Below are 19,751 nucleotides of genomic sequence, written 5' to 3'. Positions count from 1 at the left end.
CTTTCTAAAATGTTTTATTGGGAAACATTTTCCCTCTCATTTTACTACCTCTCTAGTAACAAAGAGCAGGTTAAAGTGAGATGGCTTATATGGAATCATTTAAAAAAATACTTGAAACTGTAGCTAAATATCAGTATTCTTTGCTTCACATAAAGGCAAAATTTTATCTCCTCCTTTAGTTTCTTTCAATCTTTTTGCTGAGGGCCCACAGTGCAATAAGGTTAACATGTGAGACAACTCATGGCCAGAACTGAGCACCCTGGATCCTCTGACCATTCCAGATCCACCTGGCATCCCAAAGATTAAAAGGATCTCAAGCATTTTGCTTGGGAAATTGTTTTAATGATGTCTCTAATGCCTCCCCTAGCCCTAAGAAAAATTAAATTCACTATCCTATGTATCCAGTTATAAGGCAAAACTCAAAATGGGTATGGATACTTATTTTCAATATCTCACACAAAGAATAATAAAAAGCAAGGGTTATTACCTGGGAAACTGGAGGTTCATGGAGGTCTAACTGAAGTCTCTGTACAACATCAGTAAAATCCTCAGCGTGAAAACAAATCACATCTTTGGTTATGCGAGGTTGGTCACTCCTATTATTAACAAAAATTAATGTTTTAGGGATAAGCATCCACAACGAAAAGCAATGACAAATTTTAGTCTCCCAGTTCCTGGAACTGCTACTACTAGCAAAGAAATACAAGGTACAACAACTTCTTGCTTCTTGAGATCAATTTTCAAAAATAAAAACAAACTAAAAAATTATTATTATTTTTTTAAATCATGTTAAGAGGCTGGGATTGTGGCTCAGTGGCAGAGTACTTGCCTCGCATGTGTGAGGCACTGGATTCGATCCTGAGCACCACATAAAAATAAATAGATAAATAATAAGTATTGTGTCCATCTACAACTAAAAAATAAATCACATTAGTTGTTATAAAATTTTTTAAATGCCTGGAAAGAATATTCTAAATGAGATAAATTTGCAATTCTCTTACTAGTTTGCATTTCTCTGTCCTGAATTTGTTAAGATTGGGTTCCATCTGAATGTAAAATAGTGTAGCCAGTATGAAAACCAGTTTGGCAGCTCCTCAAAACATTAAAAATAGAATTACCATATGATCCAAGAACTCTACTTCTGGGTATATACCCAAAAGAATTGAAATTGAAAGAGAGATTAGTACACCCACATCCAGAATCAAATAGCCAAAAGATGGAAGCAGTCCAAGAATCTATTAATCAATTAACAAAATGTGTGTGTGGAGGGGGGTGGAGTAGACTGTACTCAGTCTTAAAAAGGAAGGAGATTCCAATACTTGCTACAACATGGATGAACCTTGAGGACATTATAAGAAAAATAAACCAGTCACAAAAAGACAAATATTATATGATTCCACTTATATGAGATATTCAAGTAGTTAAGTTTAAAGAAACAGAAAGTAGTTACCAGAGGCCAGTCACTGAGCCACCACCAAGGACTCAGCAGCCTCCACCTTGAGCCCCTAGGCTTCCAGACACCTTGCCCCTCCACTATCCCAGCACACCCCCACCTGCCTTATCCTGCAGCAGATTTCATCAGGCCGTTTCCACCAAGGAAAAGGAACCATATGCCCACTATCCAGAACCTTTACTCTTTTGATCCCCTTGCTGATGCAAGTAAGGATGATGTCCTGCTTCCTGCTGGCACTGGGGATTATATCCATATAAGAATTCAAAAGAGAAGTGTCAGGAAGATCTTTACTGTCCAAGGAATCATGATGATTACAATGAAAAGAAATTAGTGAAGATGTTTAAGAAGATGTTTAAGATGGCACTATAATTGAGTATCCAGAATATGGAGAAGTAATTCAGCTACATACAGGGTGACCAGTGCAAGAACTATGCCAGTTCCTGATAAAGACTGGACTGGCTAAGGATGATCAACTGAAGGTTCATGGGTTTTAAGTTCTTGTGGCTCACTGAAGCTTAAGTTAGGATTGATTTCCTTGCAGCGAGTAGAATTTCCCTTCTGTCCTTTGTCACAGTTTAAAAACCTCACAGCTTGTATAATGTAACCATTTGGGATCTGCTTTTAATTTGGACTAGTATAACACCTTTATGCAATCAACTGAAAAGAGCTGGAGAAAAAAAAAAAAGTTACCAGAGAGTCAAGGGATGAGGGGAAAAAGGGGAGTGAGTTGTTGGACATAGAGTTTCAGTTCTACAAGATGAAAAAGTTCTGGAGATTTGTTTCACAATAATGTGATTATAATTCATAGTAATGGACATACATTTAAAAAATGTTAAACTTCCCATATAGTTTAAGAATTGTCTCTACCCAGTCTTTCAAAGAGAGTCCCCATTTTCCTAGACAACATCACAGTTAAGTTCCATTAACTTACCATTCGCCAAACTGTACAGCTTTCAAAACCCCAACAGCAGCCGTACTCTGCCAGTCAAACCCCTGACCTACATGATCAGCATGAGCTCTTGTCCTATCTTCAAAGAGGACTTCCCGGGGTTCACTGGTCCGAGGTAGGTACTGGAGATTTTTAATTTCATTCATTGATCTAGAGTTGATTTTATTATGAAGTAAGGAGAAACAAGAAGGAAACAAGCAAAAATTAATAGCAATAAGGTGAAAAAGTGCTGAAATACTAGGTTAAAATAAGATTAGGGCTGAGAGGGGTAGGATGATTTTGATCATTAGCATTTATACTATATTGATCAATATAATTTCCTTCCTTTCCTTGTATACCCATAAAAAAGAAGCTGTATATCTGATTAGAACCAAATGTAGTACATGAACATATAACATTTGAATGTCTAGCAACAGAAAATATAGTTCAAAGTTTAAGTTTTACCTCAGCCAACTCTTTTCTAATTCTTAAAACAATCTCTTAGATCTTTAATTCAACGTGGCAACGGGGCATCCATGAGACCTCCTTCCATGTTATAATGAAAGTAAAATGGTTCAAAATAATGTTGGGAAGAGTTTTGATGGGGGAACTGATGGGAATATAGGTGAAATAGAACTAGTTGTGAGTTGTTAACTGTTGATACTGAAGGCATGGAAGTTTACTATATTCTGTTTTTAATGTATTCAAAATTTTCTAAATAAAACAATCTAGAGGTGATAGTAAAAGAATGAATAAAAAGAAAGGAATTAGGGAGTGAGCAGTATCAACAATCTTCTGCATGACAGAAAATGATTACAGTGTCTTGGACTAATAAAACCATGCTGAGATAAACCACAGACCTAGAATATACAAGAGGGGATCAGCAACCAAAAAGGCAGAAGACCTACCCAACAGACCTTGGAGAAGCCTGGGTCAAAAAACATCCAGGCAAAATAATAAGGAACAGAAATAAAGTGAAGCTGAGAAAAGGGGAATTAAAGTACAGCTCTCCAGATAATCCAGTCACCTGCCACTTGTGCAGGCAGAAATGCAAGCAGACATTACCTCCATGGAGCGTACTATGGCTACTCCCAGCAACAATTCCCTACCCTTTATTTCTCTGACAGATCTTGATTTTCACTAGGCATTTGATCCCATCCTATATGTGGTCTCATTTACGAGTTCCAGAGGTAGATATGGATGAGTTCTAGCAAATTATGATAAGCTCATTCCCATTGCCAGTGACTTCTTTAAGAAGGGATATGAACTGATTCTAGTTGATAGTATGAAATCTACTGAAGAGTCTTCTGGGAAGTTTCCTAACTCCTAAGAAAGAAATATAAGAAAAGTACCTACAGCCAACCTGTTCAGACTTCTTAATACATAGGATAACATTTTATTTTATGAACGGCTTTGAGTCAATTTTTTGTTGTTGTTGCTTATAGCCAAAACCATCCTAATAAAATTTCAGACAAAAAATCTGCATGTTCTTCTAGAAACACACTGACTTTGCCACATGAATACAACTAATATAATCCTGACATTTGGACATACCATTTAATGTCCATATTTATGCTTATTTAAAGTGAAACCTACCTACTGACAACCTAAATGAAATATAAACAGAACTTCCAATAAGCCCCATGCTTTATTCCAAAACATTGAATAAGTCACCTAAGCATTACCCGATATCTGAAGATAGCAGACTGATAAAGACCAAAATAAAAATGTTAAAATTTTAAAATTCAAAAGAAAAGTTAGAAGACAAAAAATCAAGTAAATGTTCCCAAATCAAAAGGAAAAAGTAACAAGAAAAATAATCCAATCAGGAGATCTATTATTCAGCTAACAGTTTCAGGGAAAGGGGGCGGGGGATTACCAAAGCAATTAAGCAAGAAAAATTCCCAGAAAGGAAAAGAGACACGAATCTTTAAATTTAAGGGCCTACTAAACAATAAAAAGCATGATTCAAAAAGAAAAAGAAAAATGAAGAATAAGAATGAAAGACCCAAACCAACATGTACTGAAATATATCAGACTGCCAGTGGTAGAAGATGCTGTAAACTTTCAGACAAGAAAAAAGAATACATTACCCAGAAAAGAACAAAAATTACACAGATTATTAAACCTATAAAGAAAAATATAGCCTATGGACACCAACTAAACTAACAATCACGTTTAATGACAAAAAAAAATTTTTTCAAATATATAACAACTCAGAATACCCTCCTTTTCTTAGAATATGACTTGATAATACTTTCAAACAAGTAAATGAAATGAACCACAGATTATTGCAGGAAGGATGATGACCACAGATTAATGCAGGAAAGCATTAAATGGAATTCCTAGGTTGATACTTGTGAAACAGGCCTTTCACACTGATGGAGGAGAACACAGAACTCCAAGATTTTCATATAAAAAAATGAATGTGTTTATTTGGAAGCTAAAAAAATGTTAATTTCACAGTAGAAAGAATAATAATATAGGTCACCAGAGGTGAAAAGAAGGGAGAGATTAGAAAATGGGTACAATTAGTTGAATAGGAAGAATAAATTCTAGTGTTCTACATCACAGAAGGGTAAAACTATAGTTCACAAATAGTGAACTATATACTTCAAAATAACTAGAGGAGTTCAAAGGTTGTCAACACAAAGAAATGATAAAAATTTGAGGAACTAGAAATGCTAATTAGGCCCATTTGATCATGACATATTGTTTACATGTTTAGAATTATCACACTGTATATTTATAGGCAATTATGTGCCAATTAAAAATTTTTTTAAAAACTAAACTGATGTGTAAGAGCAGATAGCATATGACAAAAATTCTGAAAATGTCTTGAGGACATATAAACAAAAGCAAGGTAAGTAATAACACCCTCAAAAAAAAAAGTTATTTAAGAAAGTTAAATAGATGAGAAAGTCATTGTGGTTCCTGAAGAAAGTTAAAAGCATCTTAGCCTGCAGACTAGAAGATACCTCAGATATACCCTCTGTCAAATCCAACGCTAAGGGAAATCAGAACAATAAAAATATTTTAAAATATGAACTGCATAAAAAAACAAATAGTGGCATGATTCTGAATACCTAGATTCTTTTGGGGGGGGGGGCGGGGGGCGGGGATACCGGTGAATTGAACCCAGGGGCACTTAACCACTAAGCCATATCCCCAGCCCTTTTTAAATATTTTATTTAGAGACAGGGTCTCACTAAGCTGCTTAGGGCCTTGCTAAATTGCTGAGGCTGGCTTTGAACTCTCGATCCTCCTGCCTCAGGCTCCTGGGCCACTGGGATTATAGGCAAACGGCTGAATACCTAGATTCTGAAAGAAAGATTATTCTGCATATTCTTCCTTTGAATGAAAATATAACACGGGAACATTTGATTAATTAATTTTGAGCCCACTTGGATCTGCAGTAAATACATCTACCCATAATATCATAATTGCCACTTACTTGTTTTCCAATTTTAGAATCTACTTATTATTTTAAAGCAGAATGATTCTACCTCAGCAATGTATGTAAGTAGAGTTAACAGAAAGAAGTTGGGAGGAAGGGGCTAAAGCAGGGGTCATCTTACTATTCAGAACAACTCAAAGGAAGAAATATCCATGTACCAAAGAGTCAACACCAGACAGGGCCTTTCAAGAGGGGAAAAAAAGAAAAGGAGTAAAAAAATGCATTATAAATAAATGGGTTTTGCCTATAGTAAAAATACATTTGCCTTTGGGAAGGAAAGATGGGCAAGATTTTTCATTATAAGCCCCACTGTTCTATTTAATTTCTTTACAACTCTAAGCATACATTTCTTTAATTCTAGCATTCATAAATCAAAAGATCATCTTCATGGGCAATGCTCTTGATAACTAGGCAGTTTTTCACTATTTTTAGCAACAAGAAATTTTAATTACAATACACAAAAAGACAAAGTTGGTATTTACACTCCAATTCATTCATCCTAATTCAAAGTGTTTTTGAATGCTTCACTTAAGAATACTTAATCCCAATAGAGGTAAAATCTGATGGTAGTTTAGATTAGTGGAGAAACAATATATTATTAATGATGATGGTCCAGCTGCCTAATTATTTGGGAAAAAAGTTAAATTTCTTCCTCTATATGGAAGCCAATTCTAGGTAGATTAAACAGATAAATACTGAAATTATAGAATTAGCAAGAAAAAATGTAGCTAAATAATTTATAATATTAGAGGAAGGCCTTTCTTAAGCCTACTATTACAGGAAACCTCAGAGAAAAAGATACATAACTCCGACTATATAAAAACAAAATTTTTGAGGGTAAGGGGAAAAAAACTGAAGTTAAAAGAAAAAAACTTGCAATGATAAAACAAAAAGTTTCATAGTCATAATATACACAGAATTTTTTACAAAAAACAAACAATCAAAAAAACACATCAATAAAAATGTAGATAAAGGAAGGGGAGGGAAAGGAAGGGAAGGGGCATAGGAGTAGGAAAGACGGTAGAATGCAATGGTCATCATTACCGTAAGTACATGTATAAAGACATGAAGGATGTGACTCTACTTTGTGTACAACCAGAGATATGAAAAACTGTACTCTATATGTGTAATATAAATTGTGTAATATGCATTCTGTTGTCATATATAACAAATTAAAATTTTTAGAAATGTAGATAAAGGAAATTAAAGGGGAATCATCAAGAAAGAAATAACAAAGAAAAATAAACTGAAATGAGACAATTTTGTTTGATCATGTCAACAAAGTTAAAAAAAAAAAGAAATTAGTAGGGGATGTGCAGAAAATGATACTGTCTTACTATACGGATAGGAATATAAATTGGTACATTTCTGGAAATCCACTAAAAATGTGTATACTTTGAAGCATTTAGAAATTTCTACTACAAAACAAACATACATACGCACAAAGATACATATTTATCAACTACCATCTACCTATCCATCTTTAATCGGTGGTATGTTATACATGTTTAACATCTGGCTGTGGGGAGGGGAAGGTGGCTGATTAGCAGATGATTTGCTAATTTTTTTGGTATAAACACTCCCAACATGGTCAATCTCCAGGTTTTAATATAATAGCATTCCATGTAGAATCAGGAGGTGATGCCCCCGTGAACAGGTACAAACTGGTAATGGCACAAAAGTAATGTTTGTCAAGATACTATTTATACTGAAAAGTCGGAAGCAATTTATAATGAAGAAGAATTAGTTAAATAAATCCTGATTAACTGCTAGGTTTTACCACACTTCTACTCTGTACTCATAGTTTTTTACAAAATATTTTCATGTACCTTGTTATTGTATTCTTCTATACTTAGCTCAAGTATCATTCTCCAGTGGTTTAAATTAAGGTTTAAACTAGTTCATTAAAATTTACTTTGGGGCACCTATTTTGAGTTGCTACTTCCATAGTATAAGCAGATATAAAACACTTTCAGTCTTATTAAATAAGACTTTTCAAAGCACTAGAGTGAATTAATCTACATTTGTAGATACACAAAATACCATTAGCACAATATGAATTATCAAAGCTCTATATTACAGCACATTATTAGTTTCATTCAGCAAATACTGTTTAGTTACTATCTGTCATGAGGACAGAGATGAATAAAACAGTCCCTGTACTCAGGAGCTCAATATTTAGCATTAAAAATATATATATAAATAGATCATTATTGAATAGAATGTTGCAGGCGCACTGAGAAGGCCCCAATTAATTGTCTAAAGGAACAAAGAAAAGCTTTACAAAGGAGGTAACATCTAAGTTGTTTTGAAACTTATTAAGAGTTTGCTGGTAGAAAGGAAGATGTGGTAAGGGATGTGATTCTAAGTGAGTCCAAAAAGTATTGAAGGGCCATGGTTTGAAAACTGAATTTACTATGGCTAAAGAAGACTTGAGAAGCAGATACTGAAGTACCACTGGGGCTAGATTATGAAAGATGTTTGTATATCACACTAAAGAGTTTGATCTTTTATCCTGCAGACAGGACCTGGGTTTGAAGAAAAGAAGTAAAAATTAGTTTTTTAGGATGCCGCCTCATGCTGATGACTGAATACAGAGAGACTGGATTAAGGAACTCACCATTAGATTTACTTAAATAATCCAGACAAGTGGTTTTCAAATTGTGCTTAGGTCTCAATCATTTTATAAGCAACCAACTAAAACAAAAAAAAAGTAGTTTTGCTTATTTGAGAAAAATAAATGTTTACCGTCTTCTTTTGAAGGGTGACTTTGGCATATCTGCTGTAGGGATCATCTGTTCTCCTGGCCTTACCCACATTATAGGCCCATCATCACTCTGGGACCTACATTGTAGTCGGAGGCTGGAAAGTGTACCCCAGGGCAAAGTCATCTAGAAATCAGATGAATGAATCACATTCTTAAAAATTTTACACCATTTATAGGGTAAATACCTCTCACCCAGACAAAAATTCTAAAAAGCTTTTTTTTTGCACATGATATAATGTTCGTTACATAGTAATTTATATAAATTTATATAAAAGAGAATAAGTATGTTCTACTAGTATTTTTTAAACATTTCTATCCAAAATACTGCATAAAATTTAATTTTAATACGCAAGGTTTTATTTTTAATAGACGCGGTTAACTTTAAAGTGTTCACCTAAGTAATGATCAGAACTTTAATAATTTGAATTAATACTCACTTTCAGAAATGGTGATTCTTCTAACATATCAAGGAACTCTGGGAAATAATCACCAACTTCTTCATCTACTGCTCCAACAAGACTTATCTGTCGCATAGGACCTGCCCGGTACGTGCCACAGCAGTATGTCCTGTTGACCTGAGATAAAACAAAAGGAGGATGGAAGAAAAAGACTGAAGTGCACTACAATTAGAGAATGAGAATAGGGTATTGTTTTTAATATTACTATTTCTTCTACATACTAAGAACATATTCTTAGATAAAAATTAGTTATTGAGAGGCAGCCAAGCACACTGACAAATACGATAGAATGATATGTGCCATAAATAAATTTCAATGTGCAAGTTAACCTATTGTTTCAAAGAAATATGGAGACATTCAGAAAACATTTTCTAAGATGATTGTTGAATTGTAAAAACCACTTTACAGTGTGATCTTGGTGAAATTGTGAAAATAAATAATGAAATTTAAAATTAAAATTAGTGAAATTAAAATAAAATAGTGAAATTCAAATAAATAAAATAAATAGTAAAATTGGCAAGGAAGGGGGAAAAAGACCATGCTCAGATTAATCTTCCATATTCTTTATGTATTCTCTAGTTCCAAAGTCTTCACTTCAGGCCAGGTACCAGGATGACTTTACCAAATTCAGTCTCCCATTACTTCCTTATGTCAGGCAGACTGATCTTTTTTCTCCACTCAACTTATGAAAAGCTTATTTGTATCTCCAGTGAGTTTCCTCTTGAATCTGCCCAACTTGAAACGTTCTGTTTTCTGTCAACCCAAATCTTAACCATCTTTCAAAGATCAGTTCAAGGTTTTTCCCCCACAGAAATCTTCCTCATCACCCTCTATTATCCTCCCCTTTTCTAAAGTCTGTTACCTGCAAGCACATACACATTTTCTCTGTATAAATTAAGAACCCTTTGCAAAGCCAGGCACAGTGGTTCATGCCTATAATCCCAGTGGCTTGGGAGGTTGAGATAGGAGGATCCTGAGTTCAAAGCCAGTCTTGGCAACGACCAGGCGCAACCAGCGAGACCCTGTCTCTAAATAAAATACAAAATAGAGCTGGAGATGTGGCTCAGTGGTTGAGTGCCCCTGAGTTCAATGATATATATATGTGTGTGTGTGTGTGTGTGTGTGTATGTATGTATATGTGTATATATATAATTCTTGCAACAAGAATTTCAGATCTTTTGAGTTTTGGAATATTTACATAGAATTTACCAAACGAGCATCCTTAATACAAAAATTCAAAATCCGCAATGCTCCAAAATCTGAAAATTTTGAGTGTTGGACTAGAAAGGCTTCAACCTGTATCAACCCTCAAGTGAATTTAAGGCATATCCTACACAAATTTGACCATAGCCTATCTAGCATTTAAATAGAATCAATCAATTGATTTTAGACAATCTGATATCATTCCTGTGCATAGAGATGGACTAGATTTTAAATGTTGAATTCTAAACCAGAATTTAAACCTCAGATCAGTTACCTAGCATTTTCTACTTCAATTAAGATGTAGATTAGGGCTGGGGACGTGGCTCAAGCGGTAGCTCGCTCGCCTGGCATGCGTGCGCCCGGTTCGATCCTCAGCACCACATACAAACAAAGATGTTGTGTCTGCCGAAAACTAAAAAAAAAATAAATATTAAAAAATTCTCTCTCTTGGGCTGGGGATGTGGCTCAAGTGGTAGCGCGCTTGCCTGGCATGCGTGCGGCCCGGGTTCGATCCTTAGCACCACATACCAACAAAGATGTTGTGTCCGCCAAGAACTAAAAAATAAATATTAAAAATTCTCTCTCTCTCTCTCTCTCTCTCTCTCTCTCTCTCTCTCTCTCTCCTCTCTCACTCTCTCCTTAAAAAAAAAATTCTCTCTCTCTCTCTCTCTCTCTCTTAAAAAAAACTGCAAGAACTTGCATCAGTAAATTAAATGTTCAAGTGGAACTTGGTAAAGAAACAGGCGGAATAATAAAAAGATATCCATTTAAAAAAAAAAGATGTAGATTAAACTGAAAAGCCTAATACATAGCTGTGCTTTTTATAAGCTGGGTCTCTAATGAATAATCAAAAATGATTTTAAGAATCAATTGTTAACCGTTTTAAATGCCACCTATTTTGCCTTAATAGAAAGCAGTTTGCATAAATGATCATTTGGCATTTCTTACAATAACTCTTCACCATTAGTTTTTGAGCAATCCCTCTTTTTTTCCATAGATAATTTAACACCACCTGCACTTATACACAGAAAAAGGGGCCTTAGCTCTTGTTTTTCAACTAGTGGAAGTTTCACTAGTTTTTTAATTGGTGCACTATAATTATTCATAATAATGGGATTTATTATGCCATTACTCAGACATGCACATAACTTCATCAATTTCATTCCCCAGTACCTTCCTTTTCCCCTCTTTTCCTCTCTCCCCCTGATATGATTGACTTACTCTATAGTGGAGGTTTCTTAAATTCTAATAAATCCTTCTTTAAGCAGCAACCACTCAGGCCAGAATTACCTTGCATATAATTCACACACACACACACACACACACACACTTTTTTTTTTTTTTGCACTTCTGGAAATCAAACCCAGAGATTTATGTATGCTAGGTAACACTTTAGCATTGAGGAAATCCCTATCCCTTACCTTGCATTTATTTGTATGCATTTATCTTTTGTAGGTCTATATGATCACAATGCTAAGATATGTCAGGGGAGGCAGCACAGGAAAGAAGATCATCATGGTGTATAGACATAGGAAGAGGGAAAAGGGAAGATTTTCTAATCATTATTCTAACTTCTCTAAGCCAAGCACTCTGCAACAACTAAAGCAGATTTAATCTTCAGTGCCAGTTTAAGGAATTATATGTTTTCAGGGGTAACAAGAAATATCAGTCCCTACCAAACATCATTCCAACTACTCCCACATAGCAGAAACTCCTTTACAAAGAAAGGATTTCAATCTATATAGGGCAGTGGCATTTTATAAGAGCAATGCCCTAAAAACCTATCGCACTTCAAAGCTCCTTAAGACCAACCCTGAAAAAGTACATTTCCATGTGGCAGTTTTCAATTTACTTGGCCTGCTAGCTTTTAAATTATGCAACTCTTAATTTAATTTAAAGAAATTCATATTACTTTAAATTTTGCAAAGAGAGTGAATTCATAGTTTTATATCACACTACTTCAAGTTTACCTAATTCAAATACCACTAAATTCAACAGCACTGAACTTGAAGACAACTTTAAAAAAGAAGACTTCTAGAATAATTAATATGTAACAGGAATAAATATAAAGCATCTTTTCCTATTTGGAAAGAGAAAAAAAGTAAACCTAAAGCAGGGCATAGGGAAAAAAAGAAGGAAAAAAAAAAGAGGGTATGACACAAAAGATAAAAAGCTTCTATGACTTCATAATTTTGTCAAGGCCAACAAGTTTATTTTCATCTACGCATAAGAAAATCTTCTTAAGCTGGGCTTGGTGACACATACCTGTAATCCCAGCTACAGGGGAAGCTGAGTAGGAGGTTCAAAATTTGGAGGCCAGCCTCAGCAATTTAGGGAGACACTGTCTCAGAATAATAAAACAAATAGGGCTAGGGATATAGCTCAGTGGTAAAACCCCACTTGGTTCAATCTCCAGTACTGTCCCCCCAAAAAAACAAACAAAAAAACCCTCTCTTAAAAAGCCTCTTCAGGGGCTGGGGATGTGGCTCAAGCGGTAGCGTGCTCGCCTGGCATGCGTGCGGCCCGGGTTCGATCCTCAGCACCACATACCAACAAAGATGTTGTGTCTGCCGAGAACTAAAAAAATAAATATTAAAAATTCTCTCTCTCTCTCTCTCTCTCTCTCTCCTCTCTCACTCTCTCTTTAAAAAAAAAAAAAAAGCCTCTTCAGGTTCAAACATTTGTGTGAATACCAAAGTTGAGTACATGAGTACCAAAGAATTAAAAATGATTAACAGTGTTAATTTTTATTTAAAGGCAAAAGATATTTACTTTATTTATCAAGTGAATAAATGTTCTACAAAACACCAAGACTCGATTTTGAGAGATGCAATGTACCAGGCCTATTTGCAAAACTGTAGCTAAGTTAACCTAGCTAGACAAAGTCCTTCCCGCTTTCATTACTTTACACTAAATTAAACCTACGGCTTTCCTTTGCCTGTGCATCAGTCCCCTCTTGTTCTCAGTTCCTTCCATATCTATCCTAGACCTCAAGGTTTATCCCTCTCATAAACACTTTCATATTCTATCCTAGTCCTTTCACCACCCCTACCTCTAAACCCCAAACCTAAAATACTCCAGAACAGTCCTGGACCTTTCCATTTAATAAACCAGTAAATCCTTTTTATCATTTAAACCCAACTTTTAAATTAAATATTGTACAACTTGCTTGAGACACCTTTTCCACATCAGAATCCTACTTCTGTGATATGTGTCTCTATTCCCTGTCTGTTCTACCTCACTTTTCTATTCATTCTTCATATCCTTGTAATCAGGCTTCTGCTCATGCCTGTTCACTAAAACAAATCACTAATGATCTCCTCACAGTCAAATTCAAGAAATGCTTTTTAGTTTTTCTTTTTTTGACTTCCTTTTCAGACTTCCTCCTCTCCAAAATGCGGTTGTTCCAGAGTTGGCCTATTTCTTATTCAACATATTATCTGTGGGTGGTTTCAATTATAATACAGATCTAACTACCACCTGTACCCTGCTACATTCCATATCTATTTCTATAAATTAAAACTGTTCCTCAGAGTCAGATTTTTACATACAACTGCCTCTTGGACAGCCCACAGACATGCTCAAATTCAATACCTAAAAAACTGAGCTCATTTTCTTATAAGGTTCCCCCTTCACGCCACATCTTTTATCCCTTCTGTATTTGCTTCACCAATTAGTGAAAATCATTTTCAAGTTCCCAAGCTAGGAATTTACAAGCCCTTCTTCCTCATGCCTTAAATATAAAAATCTATCCTTTTAAATCTGCAGTAACATTACCTTAATTCAGGAAATAATCATTTCTCACCTAACTGCAAAAGCCTCTTAACCAGTATCCTTGTTTCAGGATTCTTACAGTCAAAATACCACCTACAAGCATCTCTATAGGGAAAATATTTTGCCATTCAACTTTCCTGTTCTTTAGTAGTACCATATTACCTACAACATCAACACTCAAAATCTTTTTCTTGGAAGGCAAAGTCTTCCTAGTCTATTATTTAAAAACAAAACAAAACTGCCATATTTGCCACATTCTAAACAGACATTTCCACATTCTTAATAATCTGGATTGCCTCCACAACCTTTCACGTGTTATTCTCCACCTTTATAACTTCTATTTATCTTTGAAGGTGATTAGCAGATTAAAGAGAATAAAATAATCAAAATAAGGCTTTATATTTAAAAACATAAAAATACATTAAAAATTTATAGGATCTGACAAGTTTGCTTTGGAGTTACTGCTAGATTTTTTTTTTTTTTTAAGGACAAGAGGCACAGACTTTAGAGTTATCTACAAAGCATCATTTTTAAAATGAGTATGACCTGAGGAAAAGAATATAGAGAAACAAAGGATCAAGAACAGCACTAAAGGGAAAATGGATATTTGAGACAAGATCTTCTTTGTTAGCTAATGAAACTGTGAGAGCTGGGTGAAGTTAGGAACCTGAACTCCAGGTAGAAAGAAGGTTGAAGCAGGAGGATCACTTAAAGCCCAAGAGTTGGATAACAATCTTGTCAACAGAGTAACACCCTATAAGAAGAAAAAGAAAAAAGAACTGGCAGACTAGGAAGGCATTAATTCCCCAGGAGGAATTTTCACTAAATAATTAGGTTAAAGGAAGTTAACAAATGATTTCTAAGGGAACACATATTATTGATTTAGACCAGGTGTTGGCAAACTACAATGCAAAGACCAAATTCAGGACTGCCAAAATATTGCTGGAACACAGTTATACCCGTTCACTTAATGAAAATCATTTTCAAGTTCCCAAGCTAAGAATTTACAAGCCCTTCTTCCTCATCCCCTTCCCATTTCATAAACCCATTCACTTACAATACAATGGCAGTTAAGTCATAAGTACTTGTGAGAGAGAAGTTTTGGCCCCTAGAGAGTAATTATTTATTATATTCCTTTATAGAAAAAGTTTGCCAACCTCCAATTTAAACTACTCAGAAAAGAAATCAGGCAATATGTTTTAATATAAACTTTGTGAAAGAGAATAATATGTATTATTTACTAGAAAACATCCGTAATACAAAATGTCTGATATGTATGTGATAATAAATATTTGTTGAACTTATATATACTGAGGCTAGAAATGAAGTAACCAACTATTAAACTCTGACAAAAAAAAAAAGGAGGAAAAGCTGTTGATCAATAATGTCTGTCACTTGTATTACAATTTTTATTAATGTAAATGTTTGTGATATTAATAATTAGCAACACAAGATAGAATATGAACATTTATGACCACAAATTCAATATGTACCAACTGTGTGCAATTGATGCCAAACAAGCAAGCTACTAATTATCCCTAAGTATTCCATCCTTCTTCCTTGTAGTGAGAGAACTTCCTGGGTGTATGGCCAATTGCTACAGCTAAGTATAGACTGTGACTAAGTTCTGACCAATAGGACATTACTATAAGTATCATAGGCAATTTCCAGAGCATGTCTTTAATAAGTAAAAGGCTTGCCTTCCACTTCCTCTTTCTCTCTTTTTACAGATGAAATACAGGGCGATGGAGAGAGAGGCTCAACCATGCACATTACACCACCAGCAAGAACAGCAAAACTTAAAGGAAACTAGAATATTGGAGGACATCATGGAATTAGAGTTGCTCACCTCTGAATTATTAAACTATTTTTCTGCCACTGTATATGGGGGTCTCCTTGTTATGATGGGTTTGCCTATATCTTAAATACTTTTTTTATGAGTTAGGAAATATTATTCATCACACAAATGATATCTGGAGTATTATCTCCTAATCTGGGCTAACAAGAAATCTGTAACTATGACATACCCAACAGAAAATAATGAAGGTGATTAGGGATTTACATATCATACAAATTGGAAGAAAAGTACAAGAAACTAAAAGTATTTCAAAATATTTAATTTGAAAAGATTAAAGAAGGAAACATGACAGTCTTCAAATATTTGGAGCCTGCTACGATTTGTCGCCCAAAGGTTCATGTGCAGCTTGGTCCTACACTGTGGTCAGGTCAAGTGGAAAGTCATTGGGGGCAGGACCCTCAGAAGAGATTACCACAGTCCTCACAGGATTCAAGAGAATGGGCTGTTGTAAGGGAGTCTGGCACCTCTTCTGAACCTCTCTTCTGCATTACTATTCACCACTCTCATACAAGTTCTCACAATTGTGATGCAATCCACCATGAGGCCCACACTGGAGCTAAGCAAATAGATGCTGGTGCTGTGCTCTTGAACTACAGCACTGTGAGCTATTTTAAATATCTTTTTTTATAAAGTACCCAAATTTAGGTATTTTTGTTATAACAACACAAATCTGACTAAAAGAGTCTTTATCACAAAGAGATTTATATAACCTTAAACAAAAGAGTTATACAGAAAGAGGAACCATTCATTCAATATAATTTTATATGCTTGAGACTGTCCTCAACAAAGGGCAGACACTAAAGTGCTTTTAGAGGTAAAATTATTAAGATAAAGATGGGCCTAACTCTGTTGCCCATGCTGTTCTTTAACCCCAGGTTCAAGTGATCCTTGTTCTCAAGAGATGCATGGAAGAAAAAGAGATCAGTGAGAAGGGTTTTATTATTTTCCAAATCAGGACAGACAAGCTAAACTAATAGCAGTAGAATCGTTTTTAAAAAGAAAAACAAACAAACAAACAAAAAGACATTTAAAAAGTTTCTGAGTGATAAAATTCTCAGGATTTGCAGAAAGACCGGATATGATAAAGAAGAAAAAAGAGTATCAAGAATGACTACCAATTATGCCATTTGCAAACATACAGAGAAACTACTCTTCTGGAAGAGGACCAGGTTTGAGAAGAGAGATGCTATCTTCCATTTTGGACACCATGAGCTTGAATGAATAATGGCTCCCAAAGTGTACACGTCCTAACCCCTAGAACCTGGGCATGTTACCTTATAGCAAAAGGAGCTTGGCAAATGTGAACAAATGAAGAATCTTGAAATGGGGAGTTTTGCCTGGATTATCTTTAATAGAATTACAGATGTCCTTATAAGACTGTGGCAGAGGGAGATTTGACTAGAGCAGAGAAGGAAGAAGAGTGAAATGCTGAATTTTGAAGATGCACGAAGGAGCCACACTAAATATAGACTAAAAAGGCAAAATATAGATTTTCCCTCAGGGATTCAGAATTGTAAGAGACTAAATTTGTGCTGTTTTAAACCAGAGTTTGTAGAACAAGAACCAGTTCTTCTCTAGCACATCTGAAACACTTTTGTAGATTTATCAAGAAGGCTATTGTTTTTATTGTAGTGAGTTTATTAGAAGTTCAAAAATTTCTCTGTTTCACATCTATTAAAATAAAATGAAATGAAGTTTCTTTTAATTTAAAAGAGTTTCTATCCCATGAACCCATTTTTTAAAAAAATATGTATTTATTTTTCCAGTTTCACATTTGCATTTTAAAAAGATGCTTTTTTTAAGCAAAGAATTTTAATTGTGATCTCCTTTTAAAAAAATTCCAGATGGAGGAATTTGGGCTGTTATAAAATGTTAATATTTTTACATTTCCACATTAAAATATATCATAAGCAAGTAAAAACTTTTACAAAATGGTGATTTTTTTTAATAAAGAAAAGAAGATATAAAACTCATTTTTATATTTGTTTTAAATAGTGGCAATGGCTTAAAAATGACAATTTAAAATGTTGCTTATAATATAGTTTTGCCTGCTAAATTCTCCACATTTTGTAACCTGCTTTATTTCTTTGGGCATAAAGCATTTTTGCTTAGTATTGTGATATTGTATATGTTTTGTCCCAGTTGTATAGAAATGTTTCAGTCCATCATCCAGCTTTGGCTGCTGAAATCATACAGCTGTAAAGATTTGCCTTTGTTTCTGTTAGACTGCTTTTCAGTTCTGTATTGAGTATCTTGAGTACTGTAAAAAAGATGTCACTTATTCCTTTAAGGCTGTTTTGTAATATATATATAGAGAGAGAACCAAATGTAGAACTAGAACCAGTTTCCAAGACCCTATAAATATACAGTATGTATGTGTGTGTGTATATATATATACACACACACACACACACACACACACACACACACACACACACGGTCTGGAATTGTGTTTTTAAAGGAAAGCATTCCAGTATGATACTGTGTTTTCACCAAAGTGCTGTTTAGTAGTTTAAACTTCAAACTATGTCATGTCATTTAATAAAGTGACCAAAATGAAAAAAAAAAGAATAAAGGAGAATCAAATATGTTAACAATGATTAATTTTTAGTGATGATACAAAAGAAAAAAAAAAAAGAAGGCTACTGGGGCCGGGCAGGTGGCACATACCTGTAATCCCAGTGGCATAGGAGGCTGAGGCAGGAGGAACATAAATTCAAAGCCAACCTCAGCAACAGCGAGGCGTTGAGCAACTCAGTGAGATCCTGTCTCTAAATAAAAATACAAAATAGGGCTGGGGATGTGGCTCAATTGTTGAGTGCCCCTAAATTCAATCCCCAGTACTCCTCTACACCCTGTAAAAATAAGGCTACTGGGTTTGGAATTAGAAGAGTCTAACCTAAGAATATAAATCCTATTCACCAGCAGTAACTGAAACCTTAGAATTAAGAGATCTCACTAGAGAAAAGTCATAGAGTTCAAAGAGAGGAGGCCTTAGAAAGCTTTGGTTAAAAAAAAGGCGGGGGTGGGGGATACTGGCAAAAAAAAAAAAAAGAAAAAGAAAAAGTAAAGGAACAGTTAAATAGATAGATTAAGAAGCAATGTTAAGAAAATAGTTCATGAAAAACTTGGTCAAAATGCTGCGGACACTTTCAGTTTAAAAAAAAATGAAAAATGCTCATTTGGTGTTTTGAAGAAATCATGGGGATAGAAATCAAATTTGTATGATCTGAGAAGCAATGAGGAAGTGAGGACAGCGAACATAAATAATTCTTCTAAAAAGTTTGGCTGTGAAAATTAGATCGACAGAAAGTGAAATGGGATTAAGGGAGAGTGTTTAAGATGGAAAGACTGTACAGGCTGTATAAACTGATTTCCATCAACAATAGAAAAAAGTACGTGTTGTCCCACACTTCAATGACACAATCTTGTCAAAATTTTGAATGTTTAACAATTCGATAAGAAAATTTTATCATGTTGATAGTTTTAATTTCTTTTTTATCAGGAGTGAAGATGTGTATTTTAGAGGTTAAAGGGTCATTTGTATTTCTTTTTCTATGAACTGTCTATTCATATTGCTTATTTTCATACTGGGTAGTTGGTATTTCTCTATACAAGGGTTCTTAGGGAAGTTAATGCTCTGTCGGTGATATGTGTTGTAAATGATTTTCATAATTTGTTTTATAACTTTATCTACCATGCTTTCATTTGGGGGATAAGACTTCAAAAGACCTTTACCATTTCAAAATTATACTAGAAGTTTTCCATGTCTTCTTTTATGTCCCATTTTTTACATTTAAATCTTTGATCCCTTTTGCAGTTTACCTTGGGATACAGTGATATGGATACAAAA

At 34.6% G+C, this 19,751-nt stretch overlaps 1 protein-coding gene across 1 annotated transcript in view; it reads right to left on the bottom strand.

Annotated features, from left to right (window-relative positions):
• RSBN1 (round spermatid basic protein 1) overlaps positions 1-19,751 on the bottom strand; it is a 49,223-nt gene that overhangs the window by 4,763 nt on the left and 24,709 nt on the right. The window contains exons 3-6 of the mRNA XM_081305276.1: positions 9,043-9,180; positions 8,587-8,729; positions 2,385-2,552; positions 488-596 (exon numbers count right to left, since the gene is read on the bottom strand). Coding sequence (XP_081161402.1) covers positions 488-596; positions 2,385-2,552; positions 8,587-8,729; positions 9,043-9,180 — 558 coding nt within the window. The remainder of the gene's footprint in view (positions 1-487; positions 597-2,384; positions 2,553-8,586; positions 8,730-9,042; positions 9,181-19,751) is intronic.

The sequence above is a fragment of the Spermophilus citellus genome, assembly GCF_964194105.1.
Source record: "Spermophilus citellus genome assembly, chromosome: 9".
In the NCBI taxonomy this organism is placed as follows: Eukaryota; Metazoa; Chordata; class Mammalia; order Rodentia; family Sciuridae; genus Spermophilus; species Spermophilus citellus.
Note: the sequence above shows the minus strand (reverse complement) of the source record. Positions and strands in the feature narration are given on the sequence as shown.